The following is a 20,008-nucleotide window of genomic DNA, read 5'->3' as shown; positions in this document are numbered from 1 at the left end:
GCTGGGCTGCACCCCCAGAGCGTGAGCAGCAGCTCAGGGAGGGGATCCTGCCCCTCTGCTGCGCTCTCATAAGACCCCACTTGCAGCACTGTGTGCAGTGCTGGGGTCTTCAACACGAGGACATGGAGCTGTTGGATGTCATCTGCAAGGATGCTGGAGAGGGGCTCTTCATCAGGGACTGTAGGGATAGGACAAGGGGTGATGGGTTCAGACTGAAACAGGGGAAGCTCAGGTTGGATCTAAGGCAGAAGCTCTTCCCTGTGAGGGTGCTGAGGCGCTGGCACAGGGTGCCCAGAGAAGCTGTGGCTGCCCCATCCCTGGCAGTGCTCAAGGCCAGGTTGGACACAGGGGCTTGGAGCAAGCTGCTCCAGTGGAAGGGGTCCCTGCCCGTGGCAGGGGTTGGAGCTGGAGGAGCTTTAAGCTCCCTTCAGCCCAAACCAGGCCGGGATCCTGAGATTCTCTGATTCATCTCCCACTTTTGCAGCTGCTTTTCCTTAAATCCTGGAAAGCAAAGCAAAGGGCAGGGAAACCTCTCTGGGATGGTCTGACACAGGAGGCAGCCCTGGGAACGCTGGAAGCACCACAAGGGCTTTGGGAAACCTCCATGCGAATCCCCCAGCCGGGTTTTGGGGATGGGGAGCAAGAAGTGGGAGCTGGGATTTGGCTTCCTGAGGTGGGCTGAGACTGGCCTGCCTGGGTGGCCTGAAGGGATTGCAAACCCATCGCAAGCTCATTGTAAACCCCTTGCAGCTCCATTGTGAGCCTCTTGCAAGCCCATTGCAAGCCTGTTTCAAGCCCATTGCAAACCTTGGAAGCCCATTGAAGGCCCATAGCAAATCCCTTGCAAGCCAAATACAAACCCTTTGGAAGCCTATTGTAAACCCACTGGAAACCTGCTGCAAGCCCCTTTCAAGCCCACTGCAAGCCCACTGCACGCCCATTGCAAACCCATTGTAAACCCTTTGCAAACCTGTTACAAGCCTCTTTCAAGCCCATTGCACACCCATTGCAAATCCATTGCAAGCCCCTTTCGAGCCTAATACAAGCTTATTGCAGACTCATTGGAAGCCCATTGGAAACCCCTTGCAAACCCATGGCATGGTCCTCTCGAGCCCATTGCCAGCCCATTGAACCCCCCTTCAAGCCCATTCCCACCTCCTTGTGCAAATGCATCTCAAACCTACGGCAAGCTTGTCACAAGCCCATCGCAAGCTCTCAGCTCTCTGTCGCAACCAAGCCCCCACCTCCCCGATCCCGATCTTCCCATCTTTCCCATTGGAAAAACGAGGGAGACACCAAAGGGCGCAGAAACCCCAAACCTCCCCCCTGGGCCTCACCCCAGCGCTGCCCCCCAACCTCTCCCCCCCCAGCCCCGGGCCCCGAGGCCTCATTAGGGCTCATTAAGGAAGCTCCCGTCTCGCTTTTCCAAGCTGTCGCTGCCCATTAACATCCCGGTGCCTCCGCCCCGGCCCGCGGGCTGGGAACGGGACGGCCCCGGGAGGATCAAAGGAGTCCGGTGTCCAGCTCCAGCGGGGCGGAATAATTTAATAGAGAAGCTTATCATTTATTTGCACAAGGGGGGCTGCTGTTACCGGGGTTGTTTTCTTTGCCAGGGCCAGTCTGGATTCATCCCGTAAATCTCCGCTGGCAGCTCCGTCTGTTCCCATCCCCCGGGGAAACGGAGCGGGGATTTTTGTGGGTTTTTGTTTTTTTTTTTTTTTTTAAGTTAAGCTCAAAATTTTGGTCAAATTCCACTTTTCTCTTTCCAGGGAAGGCAAAATTTACTGGAAAGGCTGGGATGGGCCAGGGGGAGGCAGCGGATGCTGGTGGGGAACCACTGCTCTCTGCTGGAGCTGCTGCGTGTCCTGCAGCGGAGCCGGAGCCCGACAGCGCAGGGATGGAGCAGGGCAGGAGGAGGAGGAGGAGGGATGGTGCTGGAGCAGCCCTGTCCTGAGCATTCCCAGACAGGGAAAAGCAGGTGGTGGTGGAGATCCCACGGCCCTGTGGGCAGCTGTGCGGCGTCCAGCGCTGCATCCTCCTTCCAAGCGCTGCATCCTCCTTCCCAGCACTGCATCCCCCTTCCCATCACTGCATCCTCCTTCCAAGCGCTGCATCCTCCTTCCCAGCACTGCATCCTCCTTCCCAGCACTGCATCCTCCATCCCATCACTGCATCCCCCTTCCCATCACTGCATCCCCCTTCCCATCACTGCATCCTCCTTCCCATCACTGCATCCCCCTTCCCATCACTGCGTCCCCCTACCCAGCACTGCATCCCCCTTCCCATCACTGCATCCCCTACCCAGCACTGCATCTTCCTCCTCATCACCACATCCCCCTACCCAGCACTGCATCCTCCTTCCCATCACTGCATCCCCCTTCCCATCACTGCATCCCCCTACCCAGCACTGCATCCCCCTGCCCATCACTTCATCCTCCTACCCAGCACTGCATCCTCCTTCCCATCACTGCATCCTCCTTCTCATCACTGCATCCCCCTACCCAGCACTGCATCCCCCTTCCCATCACTGCATCCTCTTTCTCATCACTGCATCCCCCTACCCAGCACTGCATCCCTCTCCCCAGTGCTGAGATTCATGGAAGGCTCTTGTTCAGCTGCTTTCAGAACAGTGCCCGCATGTGTCCCACGTGTCCTGCATATGTCCCATGTGTGTCCCACATGGGTCCTGCATGTGTCCCCTGCGTGTCCCACATATGTCCTGCATATGTCCTACATGTGTCCCACATGTGTCCCATGTGTGTCCCACATGGGTCCTGCATGTATCCCACATGTGTCCCATCTCAAGCTCCACTGGGGACAGTTTATTTCCTCTTTAGGAATTGGAGCCTGCCGCAATCCCATCCGGAGCCTCGTCCCTCCATGGGTGCTGGGACCACAGGGTGCAGGGTGAGGAAACCCAGCACTGGGTGTTCCTTTGGGCTCTGGGTACCAGAATCCCCAATCCCTCATGACTGAGAACTTGGCCAGTGGTAAACACACCGACATCCAATGCACCAGCACCCAATGCACCAACACTTGATGCACCAGCACCCAATGCACCAACACCAAATGTACCAACACTCAATGCTCTGGGTGCTCTGATGTTTAATGCAGTTTCCAAACTAATTGGGGTGATTTGATTAACCTGATGGAGATGATGAACAGGAGACACAAGCAGGTTGAAGGCAAGTGGATAATGGTGCTGATTTGGCACCCAGTGGGATTTCTAGCTGAAAAATAGGGCTGGATCATTGTGGATCCTTACATATCCTATGTATTATATATAAAGGCCAGGTTGGATGGGGCTTGGAACAGCCTGCTCTAGTGTAAGGTGTTCCTGCCTGTGGCAGGGGTTGGAACTGGGTGAGTTCTAAGGTCCCTTCCAATCCAAATCATTCCATGATTCTATGATATTCCTGACCAAACCATTCACGCTGGTGAATTGAAGTGTTCATTGCAAGGAGACGAATGCATTCCTCGAATAAGGCAACACTGATGGACTTGGGGTGGTTTGGGATGGATGGATGGTGGGGCTGGAGCTGACACCAAGTGGATGGAAATCGCTATTTCTGCTCCATAAGCCAAACCCGGAGGATTTGGGGTAAAAAACGAGGGATTGTGGATAAGAAACCCAACCAAAGCACCCTGCAACCGGCCAAAACTGTGCCCAAAAAGGTCTACACTGGAGCATCCAGAAGCAGCGGGGGAGGGGAACCACGTCAGCGATTTCCTTTGGAAAAATACCCGAATCCATCGGGAATAAACGAAAAACCCTCCAGAGGCGCCTGGAAACATCCCCGTGACCCGGGTCAGCCGCGCTCCGCACCCCCCTGCCGGGATGGGGGCGCTGGAGCTGGGGGGTCCGAGCAGGGAGCAGGGGGAACCCCGGGGGGGGGGGGGGGGAAGGGGGGGGATGAGACCCCAGCCCCGTTAAACCACCCCGGCGGCGGCAGGACGGTAACACCGGATGGCACCGGCACCGCGGTGCGACCCCCGGCGCTGCGCAGAGCCCGAGCTCCGTCACCAAAAAGCCTCTTTTCCTCACCAAAAAAGCCTTTTTATCCAAAAAGCCTCTTTTTTTTTTTTTTATCCAAAAAGCCTTTTTTTCCCCTCAAAAAAAGTCTCCTTTAAAAAAAGTCCATTTTTCCTCTAAAAAGCCTTTTTTTTTTCTCCAGTAAAGCCTTCTCCCCTTTTTTCCTCCAATAAAGCTTTTTCCCCCCTTTTTTCAGAAAAACTTTTCTTTTTTTCTCCAAAAAAGCACTTTCCCCCCCCAAATTCCTTTTATTTTTCACAAAAATCTCTTTTCCCCGGGAAAAAGGCCCACTTTTTATAAAAACTTGATTACTTCCCCCCAAACCACCTCTTTTTCCAAAATCCCTTATATATTTCCCAAAGAAAAAGTGACTTTTCTTTTGGAAAAAAAAAACACTTTAAAAAAATCTCCAAAAAGCTTTTTTTCCTCAATAAAACACCTTTTTTTAACATTTTCTTTTTTAAAAAAAGGCCATTTTTTTCTCCAAACCCCACTTTTATCTCCCAGAAAAGTCTTCCCCAAAGAAACCTTTTCTCAAAAAACCCCTATTTTTTCCCCTCAAAAAGGCCCTTTTTTCCCCAACCGCTTTTTTTTTTCAAGAATCCTTTTTTCCCAAAATACCTCTATTTTTTTCCCCCAAAAAAAAAGTCCTTTTTTTTTCTTTTTCTTTTTTTTTTTTTTGAAAAGTTCCTTTTCCAAAATGCTCTTTATTTTTCCCCACAAGGCCTTTTTTCCAACAAAACCCCTTTTTTCTCAAAAAACCCCCCACCTTTTCCCCCAAAACATCCCTTTTCCCCAAAACAAACCTTTATTTTTACTTAAAAAGCCCTTTTTCCCCCCAAACCCCCGTTTTCCCCCCCTTAGCCCCCGTTCCGCGGGGCCCGGCGCACTCGCCGCCGGAGCCCGCAGGTTGCGGATATGAACCGGCTCCGGCTGCGGCTCCGCTCCCATCACAAATATCCGGCCCCATTGTTCGGGCCGCGCCGCGTCCGCGCTTTGTTCCCTCGGGACCTTTTTGAACCACACAAATATTTGCCGAGCCCGAACGCACCGGAATTTCCCCTCCCCCCCCCCCCCCAACTTTATTTCGGGGGGGGGGGGGGCAGAAATTGGCTTTTTTGTACCTTCGGAGGGAAATTTCCGGCTGGAAACCCAGCCCTGGGCGTGTTGGGAGCTCAATGGGGGCCCCGCTGCGCGGACACAATGCGCAGTTTTGGTTAAAAGCTTTTCCTGCCCGGTTCCCCGGAGCGATCGGGAATTGCATCCCACCGGCATCCTCGGGGCACGGGGCCGGCGGGATGAGCGGGGAGCATCGGGGCTCCTGCGTCTTTGGGGGGGGGGGGGGTGTGATGTGGGGATGGGGTGAAGGATGCGGGATGGGGACCCCGAAGTGAAGCAGCGCTCCGAGGTTGATGGAGCTTTGCCCGGTGGGCATCGTTGGGTACCACTGGGTGGTACCCAATGGGAGAGCTGCGGGATGTCATCACCGGGCAGGCGGGTTTGGGCTGAAATGGGCTCGGTTTGGGCCATACACAGGGCACGGGGTGTCCTGAACCCCCGGGAGGTCCTGAGGGAAAAGGAGGGGGGGAGGATGGGGATAGAAAGGAAGGGAAGGTGGGAAAAATGGGGGGGGGGAAAGGGAGGAAAGGGGAGGAAAAGGAGGGAGAAGGGGGAAGAAGGGTAAGGGGGTGAAGGGAGGGAAAAAGGGAGGGAAGGGGGAAAAGAAGGGGAAAAGGGGGAAGGAATGGGGAAAAGGGGTGAAAAGGAAAAGAAGGGGGGAAAGAAGGAAAAGAAGGGGGAAAAGAAGGGGAAAAGGGGGGAAGGAATGGGGAAAAGGGGTGAAAAGAAGGAAAAAAGGGGGGAAAAGGAGAAAGGGAGGAGAGGGAAGGGGAAAAGGGAAAAAGGGGGGAAAGGGAAAAAGGGAAAAGAAAGGAAAAGGGGAAAAGGGAAAAAAGGGGGCAAAGAATAGAAAAGGAAAAGAAAAAAAGTAAGAAAAGAGTGAAAGGAGGAAACTGGGAAAAGAGGAAAAAGGAAAAGATGAAAAAGGGAAAAGCAAAAAAAAAAAAGGAGGAAAAAAGGGGGAAGAGGGGAAAAAAGGTGCAAAAAAGAAAAGAGCGCAAAGTGAAAAAGGGGAGAAAAGGGGGGAAATGAGAAAATTTAAAAAAATAAAGGAAATAATAAAGGGAAAAGAGAAAAAAAGGGGAGAAAAATAAAAAAAAGGGGGGGGAAAGGGGAAAAGAACGGGAGCATGGGAGCGATGGAGCAAGGAACCGTCGGAGCGATGGAGCAATGGGGCGGCTCCGCCTCGCCATAGGGGGCCCAGGCCCGGCGCGGGCGGCAGCGCCCTCAGGTGGCAGCAGCGTGAAGCCCAACCCGGGGCCCCGCGCCCCCATTTCGCTTCCATGGGGTCCCCCCGTAGCCCCCGCAGCCTCCCCTGCACCCCCCCAGTGCCCCCCCAACCCCTCCGCTCCCCCCAGTTCCTCCCAGTGCCCCCCCACTGCAAACCCTCGGGTCCTTTTGCACCCCGAGCCCGGCCGGAGCGGGTGCCCCCCCCCCGCCTCGGGCACTATGGACCCGTCCCGGATCCATCCCCGGACCCGCTGCGGGTGGATGGGCCCCAAGTGCCACCAACGCCACCGGGCCCCGTGCCGGGCACTCCGGTGAACCCCAGGTAGAACCGGGGTGACCTCAGGCAGCACCGGAACCGGTGCCACCAACCGGGAGATACCGGGCCCTGGGTACCCCCGGAGTGACCCCAGGCAGCACCGGGGACACCGGTATCCTGCCGGTACCGGCCCTGCGCACCCCCGGGAGCACCCCTGGGTGACCCATAAGCAAGGACCGGGGTGACCCCAGGTGACCCCAGGCAACACCAAGGGACAGCGGGGACCGGTGCCACCACCCCTCCGGTGCAGCATCCTACCGGTACCGGTACCGACAACGGGCACCCCCGGGGTGACCCTGAATGACCCCGGTCAATACCGGGGACCGGTGCCACCACCCCTCCGGTGCAGCATTCGGCTGCGAGCACCCCTGGGGTGACCCTGGATAACCCCAAGGGACACAGGGACCGGTGCCACCGTGGCACGGCGCCGGTATTAACCCAGCCTGACCTTGAATGACCCCGGGCAGCACCGGACCGGTGCCAGCATCCTCACGGTGCAGCAACCTCCGGTACCGGCACCGGCCATCCCCGGGGGTGCCCCCGGGTGACCCTGGATGACCCCAGGTACCACCTCCCCCCCCTTTTCCCCCCCCCCCTCCTCCTCTGCACCCGTGACCCCGGATGACCCCGGCCATCACCGGTACCGGTGTCCCCGCCCCGGGTCTCCCCCCCCCCACCCCCCCCACTGTTGCCATGGCGACCGCCCCCCCCCTCCCCTCCCCTCCCCACGTTGCCATGGCGAGGCGCGAGCGGCGGCCGCCGTCGCGCGGCGGGCGCGGGGCTCGGTGGGCGTGTCCGCCGTGGCGGGCGTGCCCGTGATTGGCCGGGGCGGTGCCACGTGACTGGCGGAGGAATGCAAATGAGCTCTGGCGTCGGGGCCGCCGCGCCGCCGCCTGAGGGAGGAGGGAGCGGCCCCGGGACCCCGGCACAACCGGACACCCCCCGCTGCCCGCCGCGACATGGCCGCGCCCGGCGGGGCCCGCTCCGACCGGGCCGCAGGTACCGAGCTCGCCGCCGCTACCGGGCCCCGGCCGCTTTGTCTGGGCCGGGCCGGGGCCGGGGCCCGTGAAGGGGAGGGGGGGGGGGGATTTGTGTGAGGGAGGTGAGGGGGGGCCGCGCATGCGCCCTGCGCCGTGCCTCAGTTTACCCACCGCGGGCCTGGGCAGCACTGGAGCCGCTGTTGTACCCCCCCCCCGCTGTACCCCCATTGTGCCCTCCCTTTATAGCCCCCCCCATTATAACTCCCAGTTATGGCCCTCTTCCCCCCGTTATAACCCCCCCTTTATAGCTCTCCCTGTTACAACCCCCTGTTTCAGCCCCCCTCCCCTTTATAGCCTTCCCCCCCATTATTCCCCCTACTTATAGCCCTCCCTCTATTATAGTCCCCACCGTTATACCCCCTGGTTATAGCCCACCCCCTATTGTAGTTACCCCTCCTATACCCCCCACTTATAGCCCACCCCTTATTATATCCTCCCCCATTATACTCCCTGGTTATAACCCTCCCCTATTGTACCCCCCCCATTATACCCCACTACCCTGCACCCCCTCCCCTGGTTTTGTCCCCCATTCCTATTCCAGCGCTCGCTATTCCACCTTATTACCCCTGCAGTGTCATTTCCTGTGTGTTCTTACCCATCCACCCCCCTCTATAGCGCATCCTGCCTCCCAATATCCTACCCCCTATATCACAGCACCCACCCCCCCGTATCCCACACCTTCTGTCCCATCCACACCCCTTAGTATCTCATTGCCCTCTATCTCGTTCTCCCCCCCAGTGTCCCGTTCCCCCCATCTTATTCGCTTTCCGCGATCCCTATCCTTTCTTCCACTGTCCCATCATGCCCCCCGCTATCCCATCCCCCCTCTATCCTATTCCCCAGTAGCCCATCCTCCTCTTTCCCATTTTCCCCCTCTATCCCAGCCCATCCTCCACCTAAGCACACTGCCCGCTATAATTGCCCCCATCCTTTCGCCACCCCCATTATGGGCTCAGCTTGAGAGTTTTCCAGCTCTGTGCCCGCCCCCCCCAGCAGTACAGGAATTCCTCCTGGTTTTGTTAATTTTGGGTGGGTTTCATGGGTTTGGGGGGGTCAGAAGTGGGCTTCCCCCACAGAGGGTTGCTGTGGGTGAGGATGGGGGCTTAGACCCATGACACAAGTGATGGGGGCTCTCCCTGCTGGGATTGGCTCTGGATTGTCCCAGCATGGTCCCCCTTTGTCAGTCACCATGTCACCCAGTGCCACCAGTGGGGAAATGTGTCCATGGCTTCCCAAATGGAAACGCTTCCCAAACTTCCTCCTGGTCGTGGCGGACACAAGGCAGGGACAGGCCTGAGGCTGGGGCCGTGTGCAGGGACATGGATTGAGGCAGCGGTGGGGACACCACCCCGGGCACGCATCCGTCCTACCCCAGGCTTGGGGACAGTGACACCCTCAGGGGACACAGCCCCACAGGCCACCAAGGCAGGGACGTCACTGCCATGTGTGGGTGCCGTGCTGGGGGTGGGGGATGGCTGCTGTGGGGGGCCGTGGCCACCAAACCACCACCGTGGCTGCTGTCCATGGTCTGCAGCGCCCTGCACTGCTGTGCCTGCTGCCATGGTGGTGGCACCCATCCTGGTGGCACCCATGACCTGGCTGCCTGTCCTGGGTGCCACTGGCAGGTAGCAGAGATTTCTTGGTGAGTGTGGTGGCCATGGGTGGCTGTTGGTGACCATGAAGCCTCATGGCAACCATGGTGGCTGTGGCGATGATGGCACTGCCCTCTGTTCCTGTTGTATTCCTGTCCTTCCATCCCTTCCTTCCATCCATTCATCCCTCTCCTATGTCTGTCTGTCCTTTCTTCCATCTTTCCTCCCCTTTGTCCGTTCCCACTGTCCATCCTTCCTTCCATCCCTCTGTCCCTCTCCTACTTCCATCCGGCCTTCATTCCATCTGTCTGCCCTTCTGTCCATCCATTGGTCCCTCCTCTCCTTCCATCTGTACTTACTCTGTCCTTCCATCCCTGTCCTCTTTTCTTCTGCCCATCCTTTCCTCTGATGGTCCATCCATCCTACTCTCTATCCCTGTCCTCCTCCTCTGTTTCTGTCTCTCCTTCCATTCATCCCTTTTCTACATCAATCCATCCTTCATTCTGTCACAGAACCCCAGCAGGGTTTGGGTTGGAAGGGACCTTAAAGCTCATTCAGTTCCAACCCCTGCCACAGGCAGGGACCCCTTCCACTGGAGCAGCTTGCTCCAAGCCCCTGTGTCCAACCTGGCCTTGAGCACTGCCAGGGATGGGGCAGCCACAGCTTCTCTGGGCACCCTGTGCCAGCGCCTCAGCCCCCTCACAGGGAAGAGCTTCTGCCTCATCTCCAACCTGACCTTCCCCTGTTTCAGTTTGAACCCATCACCCCCTTGTCCTGTCACTACAGTCCCTAATAAAGAGTCCGTCTCCAGCATCCTTGTAGCCTCCTTCAGACACTGGAAGCTGCTCTGAGGTCTCCACGCAGTTTCTCTTCTCCAGGCTGAACAGCCCCAACTTTCTCAGCCTGTCCACTCCTTCCTTCCCTCCCTCCTTCCTTCCCTCCTCCCCTTGGTCTTTGTTCTCTTCCATCCCTTTCCTACTTCCTTCTTTCCTGGCCTCCTTCTGTCCTTTCCTCCTGTCCTTTGTCCCTTCCTTTCTTCCCTCTATCTTTCTGTCCATCCATCCCCCTTCTCCTCCCATCCTTCCTCTGTCCCTCCTGCAGCCATGCCTTCATCTCCCCCTCTCTCCAGCCAGCCCTTTCCTCCATCCCTCAGCCCCCAGGGCAGGGCCATTACCCCCAGTGATACCACACCATGTGTCCCCCACATGTGCTGCACCACCATAGCTCTGCCCCATCTTCCCGCAGCTCCAGCCTGACCCCTGCAGCCCCACGGCGCCCGGCTCCGCGCCATGGACAACGAGCAGCTCCCGGCAGCTCCGGCCTCCAGCAGCGCCGGCGGCACCGCCACGACACCCAACAGCACCGGCACTGCGCGCCCGGCAGCGCCCCAGATCTCCGTGTACAGCGGCATCCCTGACCGGCAGACGGTGCAGGTGAGGGACGTGGGTCCGGGGTTGGGGTTTGGGGGTGTAGCCCAGGACCCACATCACCCCCCACTGCAGGTGATCCAGCAGGCGCTGCACCGGCAGCCCAACACGGCGGCGCAGTACCTGCAGCAGATGTACGCAGCGCAGCAGCAGCACCTCATGCTGCAGACAGCAGCGCTGCAGCAGCAGCACCTCACCAGTGCCCAGCTCCAGAGCCTGGCCGCTGTGCAGCAGGTAAGGGCTCGTGACACCGGTGGCACCCATGGGTGCTGTGGGCAGCAGGAGGGTGACGCTCGGTGCTGTTCACAGGCCAGTCTGGCGGCCAACAGGCAGAGCAGCTCCTCGGGGGGTAACGGCACCCAACCAGCACCGGCACAGCAGCCCACGGTGAGTGCCCAGTCCTTCCGTCCCATCCCTCCCATCCCACCCTGGAGGGTAGAAAGCTCCGCAGAGGGATCTGGATGGGCTGGAGTGGTGGGATCAGCTTCAACAAAGCTCAGTGCTGGGTCTTGCACTTGGGTCACAACAGCCCCCTGCAATGCTCCAGGCTTGGGGAAGAGTGGCTGGAAGCTCCTCATGGAAAAGGACCTGGAGGTGCTGATTGATGGAGCTGAACATGAGCAGCTTGTGCCCAGGCAGCCAGGAAGCCCCCAGCATCCTGGGCTGTATCAGCATCAGTGCAGCAGCAGGGCCAGGGCAGTGACTGTGCCCCTGCATTGGGCACTGGTGAGGCCGCTCCTCAAATCCTGTGTTCAGCTCTGGGCCCCTCACTACAGGAGAGACATTGAGGGGCTGGAGCGGGGCCAGAGAAGGGAACGGAGCTGATGCAGGGCCTGGAGCCCAAGTGTGATGGGGAACGGCTGAGGGACCTGGGGGGCTCAGATGGAGAAGAGAAGGCTCAGGGAGGACCTGATGGCTCCCTACAAGTGCCTGACAGGAGGATGGAGCCAGGAGGGGCTGGGCTCTGCTCCCAAGGAACAAGGGGTGGGACAAGAGGAACCGGCCTCAAGCTGCACCAGGGCAGGTTTAGATGGAGCTGAGGAACAATTCCTGCCCCAGAGGGTGCTCAGGCATTGGAACAGGCTGCCCAGGGCAGGGCTGCAGGCACTGTCTCTGGGAGTGTTCACACACCGTGGAGACGAGGCCTCAGTGCCACGGGTTAGTGGTGGCCTTGGCAGTGCTGGGAGCGGTTGGACTGGATGATCCTAAAGGTGCTTTCCAGCCTGGCTCATTCTGTGATTCTATCCCACCCCTCCCCATACCCCGACATGGCACAACCGGCCCGGTCTCGGTGCAGATGAACCTGTCCCCATCACCAGCGCAGTTGCTGACGCGGGCGCAGAGCGTGGCCCCCGGTGCAGCCGGCATGGCACAACAGGCTGTGCTGCTGGGCAATGCCGCCTCACCCGCCCTCACCGCCAGCCAGGCTCAGATGTACCTGCGGGCACAGATGGTAAGGGGGCACCGAGGGTGGCCAGCACCTACTGGGTGCTCTTTCATTTGTATGGGTGCCCATGGTTCCATTGCAGGGTGGGCAGCACACCTAGAGGATTCTTGACCCTGCAGGGTGGACATCATCCAGCAGTGGGGTGGTCCAGACCATTAGGGTGCCCATCATCTAGTTATGGGTTGCCCAGGACCTATTGGGTGTTTATCATCCCACTGCGCGGTGACCAGGACTCATGGGGTCCCCATGGTCCCATTGTAGAGTGGCCAGTACCCTAGAGGGTCCCTGACCCATTGGTACCCATGCATGTGGGTTGCCTGGGACGCGTTGTCCCACAGCAGAGTGGCCAGGGTTTGTGGGCCCACTGTCCATAGGGACATGGAAGGGAGAGAATGGGACACAAATGAGGTGTCCTCCCCACATCGAGGTCCCACACGGCCTCTCTGTCCCCCCCAGCTCATCTTCACACCTACGGGCCCCGTCAGCGCCGTGCGACCTGAGAGCCCTGCTCCAGCCCCACCGCCAGCCCCACCACCCGCCCCGCCACCTGCTGCTCCCCAGGTGAGCCCCCCAAACCCTGCCCTCAGCCCCCCAACAATCTGCACCCCCCACCCCTGACCTGCTGCCGTTGCAGGTGCACAGCCTGGCCCTGCGCCCTGCTGGCCCCCACCTCCCTGCCCTGGCCATGAAGCCCCCCGGCGGGGCACCCCCCCGCGCTGTTCCCCCCCGAGGACCCCCCCCAGACCCCCCTACTGAGCACCTCAAGAAGGCTGAGCCCCCCGATGCCCGCGCCCATACCCTGGCCCGTGTCGCGGCCCCCGCCACTGCCACTGGTAAGTGCTGCGGCCGTGTTCACTCTGGAACCTAATGAGGGGCTGTGTGCCCTGTGTGGGGTGGCAGCCCAAAAACCCACTCCTGGGGGGTTTCATCACCACCTCAGCAGCTCAAAGTCAGGGCAGGGGAGGCTCAACCCTCAGCAGAGCAGACTGTGTGGGGTGTTCACCCTGAAACCTAATGATGGTCTGTACTGGTGCTGCCTATACATTGGCCTCCTGCTTGTATTTGCATACTCTTAGGTCCACCCACCCTCTCTGAGGGTGCCTGGGAGGGTCTTGGCGCCCACAGCACCTACAGGGGGTCCCTGGGGTGAGCCTCTGCAGTGGGGTTCAGGGGGTTGGAGCAGTGAGGTGTGGGCCTGGGGACTCCATGGGGTGACAGAACCTGGGGGTGCTGTGCTGGTGTGGCCCACAAAATCAAGGGGACACTTGGGGGGGGCACCTGTTCCTGTTCCCGCAGGCACAGCAGGAGCTGGTTGTCAATAGGCACCAGAGTGAACAGATGCCTGAGAGAGGAGCAGCCTTATGGGGTGGGGGGGAATCCTGGGGTTGGGGTCCTTTGGGGCTGAGGTGCTGGTGCCAATGGGGGGTCCCTGTCTTCGCAGCCTACGCCCCGCTGCAGCCCCCCCAGTTCGTGCAGCAGCCACCGAAGCCAATGCAGCCGCAGCAGCAGCAGCAGCCGCAGCAGTTTGTGATCCAGCAGCAGCAGCCACTGCCCCCCCGTGGGCAGCACCCCCCGGCCCCCCCTGCTGCCCCCCAACTGCATCCGCTGCCCCCCGCCAGCCCCGGCCCAGCCCCACAGCCCAAGGCTGGGGTCCCCTTGGGGCCAGGCTGTGAGGGTGGCCCCCCCAATGGCCACGCAGCCCCCCGCAAGTTCCAGCACACCTCGGCCGTCATCCTGCAGCTGCAGCCGCCTGGCGCCACGGTGAGGGGCACCCCGGACCCCCCCCCATGGAGCATGACCCCTGCACACGTGTGTGCAACACGGGGGGTGCAGGTGTGCCCGAGCCCCACACGTGTGTGTGTGAGCCCCACGTATGTGCGTGCACACAGTCCAGAGCCCTGCATGTGTGTGTGCGTACAAGTGGTCCCTGCACACGTGTGTGTGCATCTGGTGCACATGTGTGTGCGCATATGCACCTGATCTGTGCATGTGTGTAAGCTGTGCACATCTGTGTGCACATGTGTGTAATTCATGCACATCTGTGTCCATGTGTGCTTGATCCATGGGTCACTGCTCCATGTGTATGCATGTGCAACATGTACCTGGTCCATGCACACCGTGTGTGAGCCCATTGGCCTGACCTATGCACATATATGCGCACGTGTGCTCCTGATCCTTGCATGTGTGTGCAGGTGTGCTTAATCCATGTGTACCAGATCCATGCACACGTGTGTGAAGGTTTGTCACACCCCTGCATGTGTGTGCCTGCTCTGTGCACACCCATGTGCAGGCATGTCCTTGCACATGTGCATGCATGGGGGCTGTGCACGTGGGGGGGTGGTGGTGTGCATGCACCTGCTCTGTGCATGAGCTGTGTGTGCCAGCTCCATGTGTGGTGGATCCTTGCACACGTGTGCGCATGGGTCAGCTGGGTCCACGCACACATGTGTGTGTGCATGATATGTGTGTGTGCATGATACATATGTGTCTGTGGGTGTGAGCCATGCACCTGTGTGTGCGCACTTGTGACAGACCCACCACGTAACTGTGAGCACACGTGTGCCAGGTCACTCACATGCCAACATGCACATTAACATGCGTGGACACGTATGTGAGTACAGACACGTGTGTGCACACATGTGCCTGCTTGCCCCACACGTCTGTGCAGGCCCCCCCTGACCGCACACCCGTGTGTGTGTGTGTGTCCGTGTCCCCCGTCCCCGCAGCCCCCACCGGAGGGCTCCCGCCGGGACCCGCCGCCGGCCCCGACCAGCGCCGACAGCCCCCCCGCCGCCCCTCCGGGCCCCCCCGACGGCGAGCGGCCCCCGGCGCACGGTAAGACCCAAGGGCGGCGCTGCCCGCCCCCCCCCCCCCCAGTCACCCCCGTGCGCGTCCCCGGTGACCGGCGGCTCCGAACGGGCGCGGAGGGCTCCCGCTACTCGCGGACACCGGCGCTGTAACCACGCCCCCACGCAAAGCCACTCCCCTCCGAGGCCACGCCCCTCCGGCGGCGTGGGCGCTCGCTCGGCGGCTGCCAATAGGAGCGCGAAGGGGGCGTGCCCTCCGCCGGGCCCCGCCCTTCCCCGCGCAGCAGCAGCCGCCGCCGCCGCCGCCCCGGCCCGGCCCCGCCGCTGCCGCCGCCTTTGTCCGCGCTGCGCCGCCGCCGCCCGCCCTGCGCCGCCTTTGTCCGCGCCATGGGGCCGCCGAGCCGCTGAGCGCCGCCGGTGAGTGCGGCCCGGCCCGGCCCCGGCCCGCCTCGGTGCGCCTCGGCCTGGCCCGGCCCGGCTCGGCCCGGCGGGGCGGCGGCGGTAGCGGGCGGGCGCTGACCTCACTTCCGCATCCGCCCCCCCCCCCCCTCCCCGCCGCCGCCGCCACCCCCCGCTGCCGGTCCCGGCTCCGCAGCCCCGGCCTGGGCGCAGGTAGGGGCCGGGGGGAGCGGGAGCCGCCGCCGGACAAAGGTGCCGCGGCCTACCGGGGCCTAGCGAGGCCTGCCGGGGCCGCACCGGGCCGTGCGGGGGGGAACGGGGCCTTAGCGGGGTGTAACGGGTCCCAGTGGGGCGGAGCGGGCCTTACGGGGACACAGCGGCCGTTCCGTGGGGACCCCGGGTGCCACCGGCGTGGTTCGGGCGCTGCTGAGGGGCTCTGGGTCCCTCGGGGGCCGCCCCAGGGCTCTCCGGGCCGTACCGGGGTGCTCGGGGCTCTGTGTGCCCCACCGAGGGGGGTTCGGAGGTCGCCTCCCCCCCCCCCCCCCACCCCGTTGTACCGCAGCGCCCTGGGGGGGCTGTACCGGTGCTGCCGGGCCCGCACGGGAGCGGCAGCAGCTGCTCCGCCGCCCCCCCGCCGCCCAGCTGTATGGTAATCCCGGCGTCAGCGCCGGCGTCAGCGCGTCCCCCGTAACCACCGTGTGTGTGTGTGTGTGTGTGTGCCCCCCCGGCAGAGCCGCCCGCAGAGCGCCTTCATGCCCAGCCGCCGGCCCTCGCCAGCGTTCCCGGCATGACCTCGGGCACCGGCAGCTCTGCCTCCACCGTCGCCGGCGCTGCCCCCCATAATGGTGAGAACAAACCGCCTCAGGCCATCGTGAAACCGCAGATCCTCACCCACGTTATCGAGGGCTTCGTCATCCAGGAAGGGGCAGAACCGTTCCCGGTAACGTTATTTCCTCACGGATCCTTGGTTGCTTCCCTTTCTGGCTCCGTTGAGCCTGGATTGTGTGTGTGGTTTGGGGAGAGGGGGGGGTTAGGGGGCACCCATTGGTGTTGTCCCGCCGCAGGTGGGACGCTCCTCGTTGCTGGTGGGGAACCTGAAGAAGAAGTATGCGCAGGAGCTGCTGGCTGAGAAGCTCCCGCCGCAGGACAACACCACCACCACCGACTCCGAGATGGAGGAGCCCTATCTCCAAGGTAGCGCCCGGCCCCCCAAGCCGTGGGGGTGCGATGGGATGGGATGGGGGGGGGTGGGTTGTCTCTGTGTGTCCTTAAGGCTGAGCTGGTTGTGTTTCTCTCTCTGGGCGTCCCTCCGCGCCCCCCAGAATCCAAAGAGGAGGGGAACCCCCCAAACTGAAGTGCGAGCTCTGCGGCCGCGTCGACTTCGCCTACAAGTTCAAGCGCTCCAAGCGCTTTTGCTCCATGGCTTGTGCCAAGAGGTACGAAAACACCCCCGAAGCGTAACCAGTGCGCCCCATGGCGCGGTGGGGCCCTGACCCCCTGTGTGTTGTGTGTGTGTTCCCCCCCTCCAACCCCATAGGTACAACGTGGGCTGCACAAAGCGGGTGGGTTTGTTCCACCCCGACCGCAGCAAACTGCAGAAACCCGGCGGCCCCCCCCACGGCCGGCGCCGCGCCTGCAAGGGGACGCTGCCACACGCTCAGCAAAGACACCAAGAAGCAGGTGAGGGTGGGATTCACCCCTTGGAACACAGTCCTGGGGGGGGGGGGCACGCACCCACATGAGGCCGGCGCTGCTCCGTCCCGCAGCCACCGGTGTCTCTGCCGCCGGGTTCGGTGCCTCTTTCCGTGACGGCGTCGTTGCAGCTCAACCACAGCCAGGAGGACTCGAGCCGCTGCTCGGGATAACTCCAGCTACGAGGAGCCGCTGTCGCCCATCTCCGCCAGCTCCTCCACCTCCCGCCGGCGCCAGGGCGAGCGCGACCTGGAGCTGCGGGACATGGAGCTGCCCGACGTGCACGTCCGAGACCTGCCCGGCATCGGCCACCGCTTCCTGCCCAGCGAGCCCAGCAAGTGGAACGTGGAGGATGTCTACGAGTTCATCCGCTCGCTGCCGGGTGCGGAGCGGAGATGGGCACCCGAAACCCTAGGGGGGTGGGGTTGGAAGGGGTGTTCCTGAGCAGAGGGTGATGGGCACCCCATAACCATGGTGTTCAAGGGTGGGTTTTGGGGTGAGGAGCAGAGAGTGATGAGCACCCCATAACCATGGAGTGAGGGGTGGGTTTGGGGTGAGGAGCAGAGATAGGTAACCCCATAACCATGGAGTGAGGGGTGGGTTTGGGGTGAGGAGCATAGAGTGATGAGCACCCCATAACCATGGTGTTCAGGGTGGGTTTTGGGGTGAGGAGCAGAGAGAGGTAACCCCATAACCATGGAGTGAGGGGTGAGTTTGGGGTGAGGAGCAGAGATAGGTAACCCATAACCATGGAGTGAGGGGTGGGTTTGGGGTGAGGAGCAGAGAGGGGTAACCCCATAACCATGGAGCAAGGGGTGAGTTTGGGGGTGAGGAGCAGAGAGTGATGAGCACCCCATAACCATGGTGTTCAGGGTGGGTTTTGGGGTGAGGAGCAGAGAGGGGTAACCCTATAACCATGGAGTGAGGGGTGGGTTTGGGGTGTTTCTGAACGAAGGGTGTGGAGCAGCAAAGGGGCACCCCATAAGCATGGGGTGCAGGGTTTGGGGGCGATGTTTCTGAGCCCAGGGATGAGGAGCAGGCACAGGGCAGGGGGGAAGTGGTTTTTGGGGTGTTCCTTAGGGACGCCCCCATAACGGCAGGGTGGGGGTGGAGGGGGGTGGTTTGGGGATGCTTCTGAGCAGAGGGTGAGGGGCACCCCAGAACCATGGGGTTGAGTGGAGGGAGAAGAGCAGTGAGAGCACCCCGATACCATGGTGCAGGAGATGGCTTTTGGGGTGTCTGCAAGCCCAGGGGTATTCCAAGTGAGGGGCACCCCATACCCATGGGTTGCGGGGTTGGTTTTGGGTGTCTCTGAGGGGCACCCCACATAGGGTAGTAGGAGATGGGTTTGGGGGTGTTTCTGAGCGGGCGGTGAGGCGCAGTGAAGGGCACCCCAAAACCTTGGGATGCAAGATGGGGTTTGGGGTATCTGAGGCCATTTTAGGGTATCTGACCCTGTTTTGGGGTGTCTCTGAGCCTATTTTGGGGTCTCTCAGTCCATTTTGGGGTATCTCTGAGCCTGTTTGGGGGTCTCTGAGCCCATTTTGGGGTCTCTGACTCCATTTTGAGGGGTCTCTGACCCTGTTTTGGGGTCTCTTACCCTGTTTTGGGGTGTTTCTGAGCCCATTTTGGGGTCTCTGACTCCATTTTGGGGTGTCTCTGACCCTGTTTTGGGGTCTCTTACCCCGTTTTGGGGTGTCTCTGAGCCCATTTTGTGGTCTCTGAGCCTGTTTTGGGGTCTCTGATCCCATTCTGGGTCTCTTACCCTGTTTTGGGGGTCTCTGAGCCCATTTTGGTGTCTCTGAGCCTGTTTTGGGGTCTCTGATCCCATTCTGGGGTCTCTTACCGTCTTTTGGGGTGTCTCTGAGCCCATTTTGGGGTCTCTGAGCCCATTTTGGCATCTCTCAGTCCATTATTGGGGTATCTCTGAGCCTGTTTGGAGGTCTCTGAGCCCATTTTGGGGTGTCTCTAACCCCGGCCCCCCCCCCCCCAGGCTGCCAGGAGATCGCGGAGGAGTTCCGGGCGCAGGAGATCGACGGGCAGGCGCTGCTGCTGCTCAAGGAGGATCACCTCATGAGCACCTATGAACATCAAACTGGGGCCGGCCCTCAAGATCTACGCCCGCATCAGCATGCTCAAGGACTCCTAGAGCCGGTGGTGGTGGGGGCACCCATGGGACACCCCCTCTCACACCCCCCACATCCCATCCCGTCCCCCCCCCACACCCCCCCACCAAACCCCTGCCTGGCCTCAAGGGGGGGGCCAGGGAGGCGGGGGGGGGGTCACTGCTGAGCACAACCCAGCCCTGGGTGCCCCCGGGGTGTGTAAATAGCCCGTAGCTATAGCAACCCCCCCCCCACCCGGGGGGGTGTCCCCCCCACCCATACCCAGGCAGGGAGGGGGGGTCCCCACATCCCCCCGTGTGCCCCCCCCCCCCATTCCCCCCCCCCGCAGCGGCAGGGGCGAAGCAGGACGGTTGCCTTAACGTGGGCCCCCTCCCCCGGCTGGATTTGGGCTCCTGGTCATGGTGGGGGGGGGGGGGGGGTGTTGGATTTTGGGGCTTCCCCCCCCCCCCCCCCCCCCCGGGGGTGGTGCTGGTGAGGGGGGGGGGTGTGAAGGGGGGGGTTACAGAGTCGGCGTCACCCCTCTGGTATGGGGCTGTGTTGGGGACACCTCATGAAGGGAGTAGGGGGGGTGGGACCCTCCCCCCCCCAGGTCAGGACCCCCCCAGTGCCCCTCCCCCCCCCCCGGGCTTTTTAAGAAAAGAAAAGAAAGAAAAAAAAAAATTAAGGAAAATCCCCCCACCCCCCCCTTTTTTTCCCTGATTTTTTTTGTTTTTAATAAACACGGAAAAAAATCCACATTTAAAAGGGAACAACGCGGGGGCCCCCCCCCTCTGAGTGCCA

The 20,008-nt window shown here is 61.0% G+C and overlaps 1 protein-coding gene across 1 annotated transcript; it reads left to right on the top strand.

Moving 5' to 3' along the window:
- The first annotated feature begins 7,552 nt into the window (after nucleotides 1–7,552).
- Nucleotides 7,553–19,346, top strand: PHC2 (polyhomeotic homolog 2). The gene is given in 19 exon segments (XM_065664531.1): nucleotides 7,553–7,697; nucleotides 10,576–10,763; nucleotides 10,833–10,991; nucleotides 11,067–11,144; nucleotides 12,055–12,210; nucleotides 12,661–12,765; nucleotides 12,839–13,037; nucleotides 13,646–13,965; nucleotides 14,931–15,039; nucleotides 16,142–16,350; nucleotides 16,475–16,604; nucleotides 16,733–16,753; nucleotides 16,756–16,846; nucleotides 16,948–17,062; nucleotides 17,064–17,090; nucleotides 17,177–17,269; nucleotides 17,271–17,484; nucleotides 19,096–19,184; nucleotides 19,186–19,346. Coding segments are annotated over 18 exon segments (2,325 nt in total). The 5' UTR covers nucleotides 7,553–7,697; nucleotides 10,576–10,619; the 3' UTR covers nucleotides 19,252–19,346.
- The last annotated feature ends 662 nt before the right edge of the window (nucleotides 19,347–20,008 follow it).

Source organism: Lathamus discolor, unplaced genomic scaffold (genome assembly GCF_037157495.1).
Source record: "Lathamus discolor isolate bLatDis1 unplaced genomic scaffold, bLatDis1.hap1 Scaffold_253, whole genome shotgun sequence".
Lineage (NCBI taxonomy): Eukaryota > Metazoa > Chordata > Aves > Psittaciformes > Psittacidae > Lathamus > Lathamus discolor.
The sequence above is the reverse complement of the archived record's forward strand: the minus strand, read 5'-3'. Positions and strand labels throughout refer to the sequence as shown.